At 33.3% G+C, this 18,719-nt stretch overlaps 4 protein-coding genes across 9 annotated transcripts in view; 1 reads left to right on the forward strand and 3 right to left on the reverse strand.

Annotated features, from left to right (window-relative positions):
• Nucleotides 1-563: 563 nt before the first annotated feature.
• On the forward strand, nt 564-2,434 carry LOC116849925 (mitochondrial import inner membrane translocase subunit Tim29). 2 transcript variants are annotated; one of them, XM_032827589.1, is made up of 4 exons: nt 564-724; nt 1,393-1,555; nt 1,632-1,733; nt 1,838-2,411. In XM_032827589.1, exons 2-4 carry the CDS (start codon nt 1,411-1,413, stop codon nt 2,242-2,244), a joined length of 654 nt encoding a protein of 217 aa, XP_032683480.1. In that variant the 5' UTR covers nt 564-724; nt 1,393-1,410; the 3' UTR covers nt 2,245-2,411. The 2 variants fall into 2 exon arrangements, with proteins under 2 accessions (XP_032683480.1, XP_032683481.1); XM_032827590.1 differs by having other exon boundaries at nt 575-693; nt 1,838-2,434.
• A 380-nt stretch (nt 2,435-2,814) lies between these two features.
• Nucleotides 2,815-6,351, reverse strand: LOC116849924 (1,4-alpha-glucan-branching enzyme). 2 transcript variants are annotated; one of them, XM_032827587.1, is made up of 11 exons: nt 6,182-6,351; nt 5,923-6,039; nt 5,559-5,728; nt 5,233-5,480; nt 4,938-5,147; nt 4,541-4,848; nt 4,238-4,438; nt 3,767-4,116; nt 3,462-3,646; nt 3,043-3,334; nt 2,815-2,947 (listed from the first exon to the last, which is right to left on the reverse strand). In XM_032827587.1, the coding sequence occupies exons 1-11, from the start codon at nt 6,235-6,237 to the stop codon at nt 2,940-2,942; spliced, it is 2,145 nt and encodes a 714-aa protein (XP_032683478.1). In that variant the 5' UTR covers nt 6,238-6,351; the 3' UTR covers nt 2,815-2,939. The 2 variants fall into 2 exon arrangements, with proteins under 2 accessions (XP_032683478.1, XP_032683479.1); XM_032827588.1 differs by lacking the exon at nt 2,815-2,947 and having other exon boundaries at nt 3,183-3,334; nt 3,457-3,646.
• A 4,163-nt stretch (nt 6,352-10,514) lies between these two features.
• Nucleotides 10,515-15,287, reverse strand: LOC116849916 (ceramide synthase 6). Its single transcript, XM_032827570.1, has 8 exons — nt 14,730-15,287; nt 14,044-14,233; nt 13,719-13,836; nt 12,631-12,743; nt 12,201-12,531; nt 12,014-12,132; nt 11,764-11,908; nt 10,515-11,639 (listed from the first exon to the last, which is right to left on the reverse strand). The coding sequence occupies exons 2-8, from the start codon at nt 14,220-14,222 to the stop codon at nt 11,517-11,519; spliced, it is 1,128 nt and encodes a 375-aa protein (XP_032683461.1). The 5' UTR covers nt 14,223-14,233; nt 14,730-15,287; the 3' UTR covers nt 10,515-11,516.
• Nucleotides 15,288-16,278: 991 nt separating this feature from the next.
• The window catches only part of LOC116849914 (beta-1,4-glucuronyltransferase 1-like), a 5,890-nt gene continuing 3,449 nt past the window's right edge, over nt 16,279-18,719 (reverse strand). For 3 of the 4 annotated variants that reach the window (XM_032827568.1, XM_032827567.1, XM_032827566.1), the window contains 3 exons: nt 18,205-18,593; nt 17,305-17,506; nt 16,525-16,737 (listed from right to left, as the gene is read on the reverse strand). In XM_032827568.1, the coding sequence (XP_032683459.1) occupies nt 16,525-16,737; nt 17,305-17,506; nt 18,205-18,593 (804 nt within the window). Of the gene's footprint in view, nt 16,738-17,304; nt 17,507-18,204; nt 18,594-18,719 lie in introns of all 4 variants that reach the window. The other variant, XM_032827569.1, reaches the window with a different exon arrangement.

The following is an 18,719-nucleotide window of genomic DNA, read 5'->3' on the forward strand; positions in this document are numbered from 1 at the left end:
TGTTGAGGGCCATCTACAATAGAACATCGCAGTAAGAAATTGACCAATCACAATCGATTATTCTTGTAAAACTCTAATATGATTGGTCAATTTCTTACTGCTACGACGTACGATGCTCTATAGTAGATGGCCCTTTACTGTTCACTGCCATACTCATTGTAGATGGCCCTTAAGTGATTACGATAACCAATTGGAATAAGGCAATCAGTAAATAAAACACTCGGATTGGTTGGCTCGTACATTCACACCCACTTACGAAATTGTAAAATAGCCTTAAGAAAGAATAAAACAAGTATATAACACAACACAGGAAAGAAAAGGAACAAAATTCCATTACAAATCAGCTTAGCTAAAAAGAACAGACTTCTTATTACGTCCTTTACTTCCCTATATATATAATAGTTGCATTCTGCATTCAACAGTTGTACAATAATTGAGCAATTCGTCAATATAATTGCTCTAGATTTAGAAATCTAACAGTAAGAAGCGATAATCACTGATTGCTCACTGAACGCTTTTTCGCTGAACGTGTCCAATTTCAATGCAACTAAAAGGAACAAACTTATTCAATCTAACTTTCCTCTTGAATGAGGGCATGGCGTAGAGTCACTCACAGACTAGGTGGCTAAGCCATATATTGAAACTGAAACTTGAATGAGGGAATAAACAACTTGAATGAGGCGAGCAACATGTGTACGTTTTTGCATAGTATATAGTTGAATAGGTAAATATTCAAAATTTGAACAATCTTTAATTTTAATGGTAATATATTTCATGCCTTTTATGTAAGATAAAGTTTAAATTATTTAACATTATCGTTTATCATGGTAATAGAATTTTAGTCTTTCAAAAAAATGTTTTTCAGGTTAAGATGTTTATCGTGCACTAAACTTTGTAAATGCCTGAATATTTATTAAATTTTATTAAAATTTCTAATCTCTCTCTAGTCTTTCTGCAAATGCAAAATGAATAAAGTTAAAGTTTATATAAACAACTCTGATTAAAACATTAAGAAACTTATGTAACCTAATGTATTGATGGATACATGGTAGTGATATAATTATTTATGCGCCACAATAAAATGTATTTATGTAAATAATTATTATTTTTATAAACAGACCAAAAAAACGTACATATATTGATTATATTATATTTTCATATACAATCATTGTAATGGTATTGCAGTATAAAAATTAACCTGAAACAATTTTTATTAATAATTGAAAATTTTATGTTAATTTTGTCTTATTTTTACCAACAAATAAACGGAATCAGTATACTTCTGTCGAAATTTAAGATAACGTTTATATTTTAAATGTTAATATATGAGTTTTAAGCAATAAACATAATAATAATTGTATTTAAATCTGGTTAAAATAAAAATTATTTCAGTTAAGATCTCTTTGAAGTATGAGTTCCCAACAAATGGTTCAGCTGGTCCATAAGCTTAGGACAGCTTCTAGGATCTCTACAGATACATTTAGCAAAATTAACATTAAAATCAAGAATTATGAAATGCCTGAAAGGTTTAAAGGAACTTTTCTTGAACGTTGGGGTAAATTAAAATAATAAATGTTATTGAGATGTCACATTGTTTTTTATATTATATTAAACAGTTTCATATTTTGCAGCAAAATATTGGCACAATCTCTATATAGATTATAGAGATGTTGCAATTGATGTAGCCAAAGATTGCAAAAAGCATCCTATACGTGCCACAATATATACTACACGTATGTATTTCTATCTCTATGTATTTTCATGTTATGCCACTTTTAAGATAAATATTATAAATTATGTATTAATATGAGTATGTATTAATAATTATGTGATATAGTTTTAGGATGTAGCTTATATTCTAGTATACACAATCCAGGTGAAATTTCGTTTAGAGATAATATGATAAAATATAATTTGAAACTAATGTTGCTGGGAGAACCTATACGCAACCCTGTTGCTGTGAAGCATATAGAACAATTGCAGCAATATTATAATGAAGGAATCATCAGAAGAATAAATTTAGGTATTTCATCCTTAATGTGGGTAGATAATTATGATGAAAAATGTTCTTTATACAAAGCTGTGTGTCCATATCTCAAACCACGTTATGTAACTTTTTATAATAGAATCGTAGATATAGGTTTTTTAGACAAGTGGTGGGTGTTAGAAAACAAAATGAAAGACTATGATGTAAATGAAGCTGAATTTAATAATTTTACAAAACAATCTATAGATACAGCCTAAATAGTGTTACAGATTTCTATTGTCAGTATTATAAATGGATATAATACACTTCAATCAAGTCTTTATCATTTATATAATCTCATAAAAAGTAAATGTAAGTTTCATAAGAGGACTCCTGTATAACAAAGCATATATATTTATAAATTAATAACTTGAGTACAAAAATACACTATTGTGTATATAAAAATTATTTTTAATATAGTTAATTCTGTTAACACTGTTAACAAAATTTTATTGCAGGACAGGCACGTTTGTAAATATTAGAACATTATTAAAATTATATTAATTGAAAATTATCTTTTTTATATTATTATGTTTGTCAAATATTCAACTCCATAAAATTTATAAGAAAATTCCAATAATGTTTCTCAAATCACATAATTCAGTGATACAGTTATAAAGAAATAAAATGATAAATCCTGTGAAAAATAAACTAAATAAATTAATGTAAATTTATTTAGTGTTCATCAATTAAACAGTACGATTTTTATATAAAAATATAACAAACATATTTATTATAGCTTATTTTAAGATTTATCACATATCTCCTCATAAAAAAGGGCCTGTGAATTGTATTCTACAAAAATAATATCTTTATTATACCTTTATATATATAATCTTGTATATATATAATCTATGTATATATATAATCTTACTATTTTTAATAGTTTTCACTCACGATTCAGAGGTAATGTTTATGAATCTGAAATTCAATTAGTAATAAAATTTAATTAATATTATTTTTTTTTTCTAGAAGTATAGTATATTAATATAAAACGTTATATTCGTATATATTACCAGCTTGTACGTAAACTATGGCTGTACGGCACGGAATGTAGACCATCATTTTGTGTGGATATGCAGAAAATGATTCTGGTTGCGTGGAATGCTGCACATTCACGTCTACTCGAGTTTGTCCCCCAAACTGTTCATCGTCACTGCATAGAACGATTTTGTAAGATCCTGGATTTTTTATACCAACTGGATAATCGGCAAACGATTTGTTTGGATGGAAATTGAAGACAAACACAAGATCAGCTCGGTCGAAGACAATCACCTTGTCGTCTTCATGCTTCCAACTCACATAGCCCTACAAATTACAATTCCAAACTCAATCTTTATCACTTAAATCACGTTGAACATTCAATTCGTGCAGTTTCTTTAAGTTCTAATAAGTGTGGAAGGATAAACGTAGAAACATATAAAAGTTACTTTACAGGGTTAGCATGTAACCATCCGTATTTTTCTTCGAGCATGTTTATAGCACGATCCCAATTATTCATGTATCTGTACTTGAGCAACTCATCATCCACCAAATTCCACTGACGTCTCGCGTAATGATAACTATTTCCGTTTCCAACCCTTGGAAAGTCAAGCCATTCAGGATGGCCAAATTCATTGCCTATACAACATATATTTTCATATACCAACTTAAAATCGTTATTACTTGCCTTCCTTCTAAGTTCAACACATATTTAAAAATAGAATATCTTATGTAAGTTTATGTGAGCACGTTACTCACCCATAAAGTTCAGATAAGCTTCGCCACCCAAAGCATGCGTGATCAACGTGATTAGATTGTGGAGAGCAATACCACGCGAAATAATATCGCTAGGTGAAAGAAGACTCATATGCGTATACATCTCCTTATCCATAAGCCAAAAAGCTATTGTTTTGTCGCCTACGAGAGCCTGATCGTGAGATTCGGAATAAGCCACCGTTTTCTCCATCCATCTTCGATTGGACAATGTCCAACAAATTTCCCCAACTTTCCAATCTTCATCTTTCACCTCTTTTAACAACTTAATCCATTTGTCGGGAATAGCCATAGCTAATCGATAATCGAATCCCACACCACCTTCAACAACTGGCCTTAAGAAAAAAAAGAAGATATATAAATCATAAATTATTTTATACAAGAAAAATTTTTTTATTATATAGTAAAACTTTTATTTTGCATTAATATTTATTAACGTTAATATATATTTTATACCTGCAAACGCCTGGCATTCCACTAACATCTTCAGCTATTGTGATCATTTCAGGATACAAGTCATGCAACATGTGATTAGCAATCATCAAATATGCTACACCTTCCACATCAACATTCAGACCATAATATTCATCATAATGTCCACTGAAACCTTGTCCAAAGCCTCTTGAGTGATACAACATCGAAGTGACACCATCGAATCTGTCGAATGTCCAAACCATTTCATCCAAAAGTTATCCACATGTTATAAATTTCTTTTCCGCAGCATCGGAACGATATTGTGATAGATTAATAACAAAATACCTAAACCCATCGAAGCCATATTCCTCAATGTACCAACGTAAGTTGGATAATAAGAATCGGAGTACCTCGTACTCGCCATAATTGAATAGTCTACTGTCCCACAGTGGATGTTCGCCACGGGAGCCGGTGTGAAAGAAACATGCATCCGTACCATCAAACATATTCAATCCATCCAAGGTATTTTTGGACGCATGCGAATGTACCATATCCAGCAGCACATAGAGACCATGCTGATGCGCCACATCTATCAATTCCTTTAATTCTTCTGGAGTACCATAACGAGATGAAGCAGCATAAAAGGAAGTCACCTTATCAATTTGAATGGAACATTAGAACTGACTTTGTGCATATTCATACATTTTAAAATTCAATATACACATAAGATGCAAATATACACCTGATATCCGAAACTAGCGTAATAAGCATGCTCCATGATTGCCATTAATTGTATTGCATTGTATCCCTGTTTTACAATTCTTGGTATTATATCTTTTGCAAATTCCAAATAAGTACCGACCCGAAACTGTTGAGTACTAATTCCAACATGACATTCATAAATTCTCAGACTCTCTGGTTTCTTTGGTTTAGGATGCTTAAACTTGTATACCTAAAAAAATAGAAAGGCAAATATGTTATTACATCTCCTGATTATATATCGCATGCAGACATTTCCAATGATAATTATTTAATACATTTTCTGGAGGTGGATGCCATATATGATGTCTATAAGTAGTCCCTTCAGATTTGTCTGCTGGCTGTGTTACATAAGTTGCCCAAGGACTCAGTCTTTCAAGCAATTCATTATTATGATCTTTGATGATAATTTTTACTTCAGAAAGGTGTTTTATAGGGCTATTGCCGTCTGCATTTGGAGGTAAACGCAGTTCCCATTTACCATACTCCAATTTTTTATATGGTGTGGAAGTTTTATTCCAATTATCTTTACAAAATTGCATCAATTAAAAATAATTATCTTATAATGTCAGAAGCTAGATATTACTATGTATAAAATTCTTACTAAAATCTCCAGTTAGAAATACTTCTTGTGCAGCAGGTGCCCATTCCTTCGCAATAACACTATTATCATCCAGAATATGAATTCCAAAAGTTTGGTACGCCATTGCAAATTGTTTTAAATCTCCATCTCCTGTCTCTATGTTTTCAGTATAATCTTTAAATAAGGCATACCTAAAAGTATAAGTATTGTTGTATTTAGTACTATATTTATAGCTATATTTTCTAAACTATAAAAATTAAAGAATTCTTTTTAGGGTTATATTCTATCACTTGTACAAGTAGTAAAAATTATACATATAAAAGTTTGAATTGTATAAATAAAAAATATATATAAATAATTATAAATAAATAAAGATATACAGCACCTTCGACGAATGTCATTCTCATATGGCTTTAAATAAGGATCTCTATCCAAAAGAGCTTTTATTTCTGGAACCTCGACTTGCGAGGGATCCATGCTGGACCACTTTCCTCCCATATTTCTGAAATCACGGGCACAAATAAGTTTAACAAAACGCGACCGAAAACGTAATTAAACTCAAACGTAGACCGGCTAAAATTTGAATGACATATCAAGGTGATCCCCTCTTTGACGACGTGCACCACGATACACTTTTATCCTACCTTAAAATATGAAGAGAAAGAACAGAGTGCAATTCGGTGCATGTAATTATGGACATGACAAATCATCATGCTGCTACATCGTTTACATAATTGTCGCTCCCATAATAAGATACGTCACGTGTGACAAGTTTTAAGACCTAACCAAACCTAACTTATGATAAATTATGGTTGCTTTCTAACAAGAGACACAAGTCGACACAAGTATTATCCTATCTTTGAGTACTTTCCAGTTGCGTACCCTGTGTTACATAAAACCAGTTTATTGGTTGCATATTATCTTACAAGATATTTTAGATAATATGTGACCAATAAACTGTGTACACGCACCGGCGTAAATGCCGTCCGTATATCCGTGTGACTCGCACACGATACGCGTCAAGGTGCCAATCATGGGAGCGTTCCAGCGTCGAGCGTTAAAGCGTTAGCCAATTAACGTATCAGGTCCTAGAAGTATACTTATAGTTTTTGCGGAAAGTGGCACATTGATTGGCTACCGCTTTAACGCTCAACGCTCGATGCTCCCATGTAAAGCCTAATGTCCACGATACTAGAAATCGGTCCGAGTTCTCGGACCGAGAAATGTGTAGTCAATCAATTTAAATGGAAATTTAAATAGAAATTGTTGATCGACTTTAAAAGCATTGTGAATATACAAAAATTTAGCAACTTTATGTGCATCAAATTTTATAACCGAGCGGAGCAAGGTGTTACGTGTTTTTCAATAAATGCGGGACATCGAAGATTATTAGTATTTCTTCTGATCGAATCATGAACGTGTACGAGGTTTGTTTAACGTTATTTTCTTTACTCAATTTTGACAAGGCTCTTCGTTGAGTTGAGTCGTAATCACAAATTGTAGCTTTGATTTTGATACCAATATCTTGCAGCTGCTCAATTATATGTTTTAACAAAAATTTAAGATTATTGCAGGATATTGTATCTGTCGTAAAGTAATAAGCTATAACTTTCTTCCACGATTTCCGTATATCGCGATCAGAAAAACAAGTGCATGATTAGCTGCATTTGCAGTTCGACCCAACTCACCTAGATCCTTATAACCACTAATGATCTGTTTGTGAGCTTCATAATGGAAACCTTTGCTTAAAGACACCTCATCAAAAATTATTGAAGCATATCTATTCCGTTCATGCATGTCATCTATTTTAACTTTTAACTGTTTCAAAAGGGCTTCGTTTATTCCCGTTTCAAATGGAATCTTTGATAAAATACGCTGCAGATTACGCGGAGATGGCAACTCGAAATATTCACGCAAAAACTTATAAAGAGAAGGATCACGCTTATACATGGACAAGGCAAATATCTTATCTTGTTCTGTCCATCTTTTTCCGAAGTTTTTGTGCGAAGCATTCAATAATTGAGAGTTAATGAATGCTTTGGTAACGTCGTTCAGTTTTGTACTAATGCATTCGAAAACATTGTTGTAATATTTCTTTTTCAAATCTGCTAATTCGTTCTTCGTGTCTGCCATTTTTTTTTTCATTTTTGATAGTTTAACCGATATTGCACGTTTAATTGCATATATGCGTCTGTATCGTTCTAACTCTGTCTCTGAAGAAATCCCTGCCTTTGAACGTAAACTCTCGACTCTTTGCAGACAATTTTTGACGATACTATTTGAACAAGTCTTATTTGGAGAATTATTCTCTTTGTTAACAGCACATGAATCTTTACAGGTTTCCTCATCGCATATACACATTACTGCATCCGCACATACTTTCTCATTATTTACATCGTCTACAGAATAATTAGCATCTTTACTATTATTACTAATAGCAATATCTAACGTATTAGTGTCATCATGTGGGCGAGCAGGATTTTCTTCACACACAGTGTCAACATTTACATGGCTGTTGAATGAATTTGTATGTACGGTAGATGCATTGGCATCATTTAACGGACGACAGTAATTCAGGCCAATTTTATCGGTTGACAAAGGAGGCGATATTTGTACTGGAATTAAATTATCTGCTTCTTCAATTTTTTTCGGTACTACATTTGGGTTCAATAAATGCTTTGTACAGTTAACAAAATCTACTGTTCGGAAATGATCCTCGCAAACGTGCATCCTCTGACAGTTTACGGACATGCCAATGCCACAAATAATTTTCCATTTCGCACAAAGATCATGATTTTTCGGAAATTTGTAAAAATGTTTGTTAATGCTTCCATCAACGTTTACGTAGTAACTATTACTACATTCGGAAAACTTACAAGAATATTTCTTTCGCGGAACCATTATTTTGTAAGTACATGAAAGAGAGTTTATCAAATCTTGAAATTTTTCTTGTAAATTTTCCTGCTCACGACAATATCCAAGAAATCAAGAACTCATCGCAGTATCATTGAAACTTACATTAATATCACACTTTTTAATTATTCTACACTTATGGCTCCTGCACACAGGACGCGGTAATGCTTGCCGCGCAGCGGAAGTTCGCGTGACAGTCAATCAATATGCTGTTTTCTGTAATAACCTTCTAGCTCTTACGGAAAAACAACATATTGATTGGCTGTCGCGCGGGCTTCCGCCGCGTGGCAAGCATTACCGCGTCCTGTGTGCAGAAGCCATGAGGTGCGTTCGGTGCGAACGTCATTCGGGTGCACACGCTATATTGGAATACAAGCACTGAAATATATACTATCTGGAACGCGCGCTACCTCTTGAGTATTGCGGGATGAGAGAGAGCATGTTTGTAGGTCTCAGTCAGCGCTCTGTCTTTGTCTAGTACAGTCTGAACCAAAAGCTAAGTCGGTTGATTTCTAAACATAAGCTGAATTTCCGAATTAGGAGCCATCTTTGCTTTGTTTTTCTTAATGATAAGTCGATAAATGAATACTAATAAATGAGAAAAAACATATATATTTTTTTTATATCTTAAACTTTCGTTTATAAGCTTAAGTCATTGCCATTCAGTGGTTATTGCTTTTCATATTATCTCTAACTTTTAACTTTGATTGTATCACATTCTCCCCACTTTCGATTATACTATGAACCAGACAAGTATAAGAGAGGAAACAACGAACCTCTCTCTCATCCCGCACGCCTCAAGAGGCAGCGCGCGTTCCAGATAATATATATTTCAATGAGTACAAGAGATACGAGAATGAGATAAAAAGAGAGAAAAAGCAGTCTGACGTTTTCGAATGCGCCCTAAAACGGGAGAAATCTTATACTAATAGCGGATGTTTTAAAACAACTCTAGATACGATTACACGCTACAGCTTCAACAGTCAACAAAAATTTCATTTTATTTCATCTCAAAAGAAAACAGTAAAGAAGTAAAACAATGAAATTCAAGAATCAACAAAAAAATTTTATTGGCGATACAGATGGATGCAATCGTGTTACGTAAAAGTATTTAAAACCAATGACTTGTAAAGTTTCACACACAAGAAAAAATGTTACAATGCATTTACATAATTGTATATTCGTTGAGAAAAATAGAAGTATGCGAGTAGCAGTACACTTCAATCAGTGACGCAACCAAGTCAAACATTAATTTCCCATACGTCATAAAAATTCATTATTACACATTATTACAGTTGCAATATTTTTATACGATTTTGTCACTAAATAGCACGACAAAGTAACTTATGCGCAATAATCGAAAAATAAAAGTGGATTACTGAAACGTTGATGTTTTTGTACTAATTATATGTATATTCTGCATAATCATATTTTAAAATGACTTTGATATACTATATTAAAATCGTTATAAAGATAATAACTAATATTTTGACCACATTTCCAGAATATATATAACTTAATAAATAATTATTAAGTAAATAATTATATTCCTAAATATATTTTAAGAATACAGGATGATACGATCACAAGGCAACGAAATTCAAGAGAAAAAACAACTTTTTCAAAATCACAATTTATATTACACATAACACCACTAATACTTGTTTTAGCTTTTACGGATCTTTATTTAACTATATAATGTTACGATTAGAAACGTGTTTATTTATATAAGAATATATATTTATATTTGTATATATTTTTATAAGAAAAAAATATTAGAAAAATATAATTAAGAGCACTAAATAATTAATAATATAATTACTTAATAATATAATTAAATAAGCCCATTAAAAATTACTCAATTTTGACTGTCCCAACTTCATTGTGTCTAAACCATTTTTGCAGCCTACTATACAATTCTTACAATTTTCTTTACCTTGAGACTTCTCCAGGATAAATATTTATTTTTTAATATTTAATTTAATAAATATTTATTTTAACACGATCGCATCATCCTATATTTTTATGTATAACACTAACGATAACCTAAACGAAAACAAAACGTTAGTTATAATTTTTGTATATTAGTGTCTTAATATTGCAATACAATTTAGCGTAAATATACCAGTATTTTAGGCTCTTATTAGCTCACTTTTAATTTTCGATTGTACATCTAAAAGCTTTATACATTATTTCGTTCATATATCATAATTTTTAATATAGAAATTGCATCTTACGTTTTAAGAGGCATAAGTGTCGCGACATACACGTTGTTGCAGCGCATACTTATTTTAAACTAAATAATTTCATCGCAGTTTGGATTACGCACTAACACACAAATATATTTCATTGATCTTTGTTCTCAATTTTATTCGCATAAGAGAGATCCTTTTTAGATAGAATGAGTTAGTGCAAGAAAAAGAAAAAGAGATTGTGCGATTAATTAGAAGAAATTTATTATTGTATCTCTTATTTATCATTCTTTCAATTACCAACTGACACGATCACATAAAAGTATATGAAAATAAATAAATATATTTTTCAAAGTACATGATATTAAGGAATTTTAAACGGTCGACGAAGTTCAAACATTGAACATCTTGCAGCTTTGGTCCATACTTAGCTTAACTAAGCATTAAAAAATCATTTAAAGAAATGTAGACTTACATTAATACTTAAAGTAGGTATAAATAAGTGATACAGATAATAAGAATTGTTCTACTAGTTTTCGTTGTATTCGCTATGTAATATATAATACTTGTAACAAAAATGCACAACAAATGACAGAATTGCAGACAAGACAATTGTGACAAAAAGCATCGAAATGTTTTAAAAGAATATTACCGAAAAGGAAGTAGATTTAATACGTTTTAATTTTGTGAGATTAAAAGTAGATATGTTAAATGTTAGCATCTTGCATTACAAGATTAAAACGTATTGAAAGCTTTATTATAATTGTATTATATTTGCAGGAAGATAGAGATTAGCACCTGACACTAAAATATTTGGACCAATTTTCTGCCTTAAAATGGTCTCTGTATAATAACTCGTCTAGCATGCTTTTTGTTAGTGGACTTTTGGTCTTGAATTCGATTTATTAATGTAATTTGCGGTACTGTTTATAGGAGTATTATTGACCGAAGTGTCGGATACTTCGTCGCTGCTATTACTGCGAATATCACCTTCCATCTGTAATATTTTTTCCACAAAAAAAGATTAGAGCATGTATATACAGGGGTATTTATTCGTTAACATTGAAAAAATGTCTCAACGAACGTGCACGCGACAATCTATATAAATCAGCAGCACGTACCTGACCAGCATTGAAAGCGTTATATGCGATCTTAAGGATTAAATAAGTCCAAATCGCGTGGAGAAACAGTAGTAAAATTAATAGAAAATTAAAAATATAATACGCAGGGAACATCGGCACTATTTTAGGCGCCTCTATAGATGTGCTGCAATATATAATCCGTATTAGTACAATTTTCACTTAAGATTCAATTAGTTTACATAAGAGGACAGGAATTCTAAAGAGTACAGGAATTTTAAAGAGTACATACCTATAAATTATCCAAAATGGATATATACCCATACGTGTCACAATCCACAGAATTGTAAAAATAGCAAATATGAAATCACATAATTTCTGATAATTTGCATATTTTGCCATTTTCGCTGCCTACAAAATAAACGTGTACATAAAATAAAATATAGACTATTGAAGTGATTTTCTCTTTAGATTCTTACCTCCAAAAATATGTCTGCACAATCGTGTACCAGTAAAACCAGAGTGCCAATCCTCATTAGATTACCAACCCATGAGAAACACATGAGTGCAATAGTAGCTATGTGATGAATAAACATTTGCCAGAAATCTTTCCTCTTTACGTCAAAGAATTGAGAGAAACTTAATGACCAATAAAATGCCATTGATACCATATAATACCACCATATATCATTAGTAACAGGGTGGTAAGGATAATTATAGTAACAATGATTTATATCCCATAGCCATGGCTTATCCCATAGGACAATAAGGCCATAGAAAAATGAATATATATAATACAAACATCTCCAACTGCAAAGCAAGATAAAATTATATGTATATTCTTAATATATACTGCATTTGATATATATACTTGATACATATATACAGTAAATAAGAATAATAACCAACCTATTTTCACAAAACTTTGTAAGAGTAGATGGCTTGTCCTGAGAACGACGTAATCGAAGCCATCTTTCCACTTGCCTTTCTGTCCAATCTAATTGTTTAGCCAATCCCAGTATCTTAAAACATATTTGTAGGTTACAAAATGACGACATGGATAACAGATCATACAGGCTACGTTCTGTAATACGCATATGCGCGCATTTTCTACAGTACACATAATATAAACTATAAATAAATACAGACATATGTGTATTACAAAACGCATCTATAGATCACAGATCAAAAGGACCACATAGATAACATAGATTACATAATGATAACAACATTCCAATATTCACTATTTTTAGTAAAAATTCATATGTAATATAAACTATAAATTTTCAGTACCAACAATGAATATCAGAATGCAACCAATATAGCTTGTGCTTAACCAAATAGTTATATAAATGCCGAATAAAAATAATTTAAAATTTATATATACTTTTAGACCTGCCAATTACAGCTAACTCCTAAAAGTCAATCACTACTCAACTACTGCGTTTTTGTTAAACACAGCCATAGATGTAATACATATATAAATACATCAGTTAGTAATTAACATGTTATATATTTATATTAATTATTTATTCTATTTGTGTGTATATATATATGGTATATATATATATATATATATATATATATATATATATACACATGTGTGTGTGTGTGTGTGTGTGTAAAGTAGAATGTCTGTCTCCTCTATACTCCTGAACTCTTTGACCAATTTGGATCAAATTTTGCATAGTTACTCTCTAAGACCATGACAAAAATATAGGATACATGAAGCCTGAATATCCCATCTCTTCCCACTGATTTCATCCTTTTATTTTGTGATAATTTGGGCAACATTCAATAGTTTTAGCTATTATTGATATATTTATAATTCCGCAGTTATTTATATGTATATACCCATAAAAAACTTTGCATAATAAAATATATTGGTTATATTGCTAGCAATTGTAATATTGATCAGTATTGTATAATATACAAAAATGTTAAATTTGATTATGTATTAGATTATATAAGGTTTCTTCACAAAATGAATTACTCACTTGCTTATGCTTAGTTTTCTTACTAAGATATGCCTTTTCTAGTATTTCATTGGGCACTGCTTTTTTACTCCTTGTATTTTTAATACTAAGTGATTTTCCAAAAGGAGCAAACCAGTACCTATTTGAGAAATTATATTAATTACAACAGTAGTTTATTTTTGTAATGAAATTTGTTTGCAACAGATATTATAATCAATTTATCTACATTCATAAATTTATTAGTAGTAATATATATAATACATATCAAATGTCTTAGGAATAGAAATAATATTTGAAAAAGAAATATAGATTACAGGAGAAAACCTTAACTTAATGATAAACCTACCTTTCAAGAGTATATCTTATCCCTAGAAGAATAAATGCCATAGGCAAGGGATATATCAAGTGTTGATAATTAGCATATTTATTGTCTGCAGTTGGACTGATATCCTGCCATGTTATATTAGGCGGCAACCAGATATCTGGTGACCAAAAGGCCGCAGACACATTACTCAGGATATTCATTTGCCTGTGTCCTGCAAGAGAAAATATTTTATTTAATAATTCCTCTTCTGAGAATTTGAGTAGAAGCTACAAATACTAAGGCCCATATTCTAAACCCTCTTTTATCGATAAAAATGCCTTGAATATAGCTTCTCAACCAATTAGGTAGGTCCTAAGCCTCTTTTAAAGGTACTTTTATAGATAAAAGAGGATCGAGAATATGAGCCTAAATCAATATATAAACAACACATTCTGGGTATCACTATTCTATCATAAACTATTCATTATCGTATAGGCGTAATCATACAGAATAAAGAAGAAATCATACTTAAGAAAAGTCCAATAAAAGTTCATTGAGCAATCATTGTTGTGTCTTTCTGGCTTATCGCCATTTATTAAACATATACACTATCAAGTTCAGAGTAGGGACGGGAAAATATTGTCGCACAAATAAACATACGTCGGGACAAGAAATCTCGCGCGACGGGGATCCACGAGAATCGCGTGAACGGCGACCAACACACTTACCTGGAGTCAACTCGTCATGTACCGCGCGGTCTGAGACACGCCACCGGACGGACCAGAATGCGGAACGCGCGTGTTCGCGTTACGGACAGCGCCTATGACGATGAGTAATAGTAGTAATGCAGTGGTGTGGTGTGGTGTGGTGTGGTGTGGCGCGCTTTGTAGCACGCGTCGTATCGTCACGAAAACGGTGACTGTCGATACCCTTAGATACGGGCGCGCACCAAAGAGAGTCGCGCAATCGCCGGTCAACGTTGAACGCCTCTTCGCTATCTCCCTGCCGGTAGCTGAGATCAGCGATAAAGATCGAATTCGTCACCAATGCGACCAACGACCGTTGGTCGACGTATCGACACCACTACCACCACGACCACGACCACCACCACGAGGAATAGTTGTCATGCAATCGAGATAACGAATCTATTGGCCGCGTGATCATTCCGCTCGCTTGACGGTCAGACACCGGCGACGTCGTGAGACCGCGAGATATCTCTATTAATGAATAATTGCTTGAACTCCAACGCGTCTCGATGTTCCGGTAAAAAGTACACCCGGCAAAACCGACGAGCGCGTCCGATTACACCCGATTTTATCTGTATAGTAGGAGTCTCTTGTTCACCCCCACTCTCTCTCTCTTTCTGTCTCTCTTGCCCTTGCTAGATGTCTTTCTTTTCTTATATTGTTTTCTGTATGGACGTCTCCATGGAGTCAGCGATGGTTTCCCTTCGCTATTTTATTTCGGCAATTCGATGTATCAGCGTTTTATCGCAGATACAGTGTTTACGTATTTTTTTATAAAACTTTATCATACGTGTTAGTATACGTAGTTATTTAACGAGAATTGAGGAGAAAAAGTTGTTTTGCGGTCATCGGTGATATTACGTACGACCACGAATCAATAGAGCCGTTGGACCTAGAAAGTAACCGACCACATTGATCCGATTTCACGATGCTAGGGTCTGTTTACTCTTATTAACGTAGTAGCTTGTTAATGTTATATTATCGTGCCATAAAACGTTTTCCGATAATTTATCATAAAGTAACAGTTTATTTGCGCTCGAGCAAAATGGCGACCATAGTCCATTTCTTTTTATATCTCTAGCGTTCTCAGCGCCACTAGCGGTGTGTTCGTTGAAATAGCGTCCTGTGTGACACTGAACGACAGTGACCATTAGAAGTTTACCTTGACGTATCTGTTACGAAATTCTTTTCTAACGATCAGGCTAATTTCGTATATTGCACGAAGAAAGTTTAAAGATAAGAAAACTAAGATCTTTATTCCGAATTCTCTTTTATCGATGAAAATGCCTTTAAAAATTTTCCGACTTAGTAAGTAAGCGTAACTACAATCAAATTATGTCTACTTTTTCTGATTTGAAGGAGAAGTAAAACAGACATAATTTAACTGTTAGCTTATCAAAAAATTGATAAATGTGACTTATAAGCCTTCTGACTTATAAGGCTTATAAGCATATTTATAAATATCTGAGTTATCATGTATTTGTACATTCAGTTGAAATGCATCATGGAAATAAATTTTGCAGCCGAGCGCTCCGTGTAAAAACTTTTATTTCTGCAGTGAAAAAACAATTCTATAATATATAATAGTAACTCGTGTCTCTTTTCCCTAAGCCTAATAAAAAAATTCGACGTCGCCGAAAAATATTTTCCTATCATCGATATACGCTGATATACCAGGCACCGTGCGTGTCTAAGCGGTCTCTCGGTTTAGGTAGGCAAGTAGGTATTTAAGTAGGTAGGTGGTTAGGTAAGAATTATGCATTATTAATTTCTAACCTCACTGCGCGCACCTACGATTGATCGGATATTGCTTGATTAAACGCTTTATCACGCGTTGATAGATCCTCGCGTTTCTTCTCTCATGCGGCCGAAAGAACTCCTGTGTAGCCACGCTGATTTTGCGCGTTTTCCGCTTGATCCCCGGCGTATGCACTAAAAAGGCACCATCGAGCACGACTAACCGATAATTCAGAAGACACATCTCGAACATCTACAAGTGGATAATAAAATTGCTAACCAAAAAGACAAACCATCATTTGTCGTGAAATTATACGAGCTGTTTTTAATATTTATCTAAAGTTCGTATTAATAACTGTTATTTGAAACTTGTCTTACTCAGATCATAGAAGACACTCAGATCTGAATTTAGGTAAGTTTTTTATTTGAATTATATAATGCATGTGACATTACATTCACAATGAATCAGCTGAAAATTCACGTCAAACTCTAAATTAAAATCTGCGTCTCACCTGAGGCGAGTTTCAAGTGACAACTATTAATACGGAGTAAGTTCCATTTAGCCCCAGTAAGCAAAAAATTATCATCAGAATCTCAAACATCACAAAATCATCCTAATTGTATCCAAGATGTTCTTGGGTATGCGCTAAGACGTCCTAAGTGCATTCAATATAAAAAAATTTCAGAATATTTTGTGCTATCTGGGGCGTTATGAATCTGGGACGTCTGAAACGATTTTATTTCGTTTGTAAATCTTTATTACATCGTGTTTCAAGAGAGAATCTGCATGCTTGAAGAGAATACCTATTACTTTCTATACCTGGGCCATTTTGTCTTGCTTTCCTTCCCAAGACATCTCCTCCGTGTAAAGCGGATCCTCGCGAGTACCGATGAAAACCGGCTCCCACCTATGATGCGGATATTCCCTTCTGGTAATAATTAGCGGCCGAACCTTACCCGGATCCGGCCTGATCATCCATCTCGTCAGCCCGGGAAATCGCTGGCAGTGTGGACAGAGGAACCTGTGAGAAAGGTCTCATTCTCTTACTCCCATGTAATGTATATAAACAAACTTCAATTTGTTTCTCGTAACATGAGAGAATAATTGACAATTCTGAATTCAGGACGTCTAAACGACCTGTCTAGCTTGCAAAACCTATGAGAACAAGAAACCTTTGCAGATATATTCAAAATATTCTATGAATATGCTATGAATATGAGATACGAATATATTTAATTCCAGAATATTCGAATCTGATATTCCACGAATATACGTACAGTATTGTAAGCAGAGATTTATATTTATAACGAGAAAGTATGTTCTCAGAACATCTATAAGATTTATGTGTAATGCGTTCAGATAACTATAAAATTTTCATAACGTTTCCAAATAGCAATATGCATCTATTATATATAAAATTAACATTTCCAAATAGTAATATGTATTTATTATATTATAGTAATGGTGCGTAGCTACGAGATAAAATATTTGAATTATTTCTCTGTAATTGTAGAAACAAAATTAATAATTAATTATTTTGCTATATTTTGCAAATATTCTGCGCACATTCATAGACCATTTATAGTTCTGTCATATGGATATACTGTGAACGTACTATGAACATATAATGGCGTTTTAGTACATTCATAGAATATATAAGTATCGAAAAATTATCATAGAACAACACATTTATAAAATGTCGCTGTGCTATCTGAGTACCTATGAAAATACACTGCCAGACCAGCACGGCAGGCGGCGAGGAGCTCCAGCTTTGTCGCCGGTGGTTGTTCATTGGACTCAATCTCAAAAACAGGCACCACGAAGATCATACCGATCCTGGGCGGTCTGTGGCGCACCATCTCCACGAAGCCGGAAGCCAGTCGTGCGCTCGGCAGCAATTCGATGTCCGACACCAACACGCGGGACGTGTTCGCCGCCGTTCTCGCTACATTTCGAGCCACATTAATAGGGTAGGTCATACTTCTTTTTCGCCTTTCGGTCTCGGCCTGCCGCCATTGAAGATCGGAAGCGGCACAATCACCCTGAGTACGGCTGATCACGCCCACCGCGGGTGGTCGACCAGCCGGAAATACCAGATGGACGGAAACCTGCGATCGGTTACGTCAGGTAGAGTCAAACGTGAAAAGATGACATGAAAAGATCACGACAAAAAAGTTTGATAGCATCATTGTATATACAAAGAAAACTCTATATTCATTAATATTTATAAGAAT

Source organism: Odontomachus brunneus, unplaced genomic scaffold (genome assembly GCF_010583005.1).
Source record: "Odontomachus brunneus isolate Ranch 3 - 2012 unplaced genomic scaffold, Obru_v1 Obru_scaffold_128, whole genome shotgun sequence".
Classification (NCBI taxonomy): Eukaryota; Metazoa; Arthropoda; class Insecta; order Hymenoptera; family Formicidae; genus Odontomachus; species Odontomachus brunneus.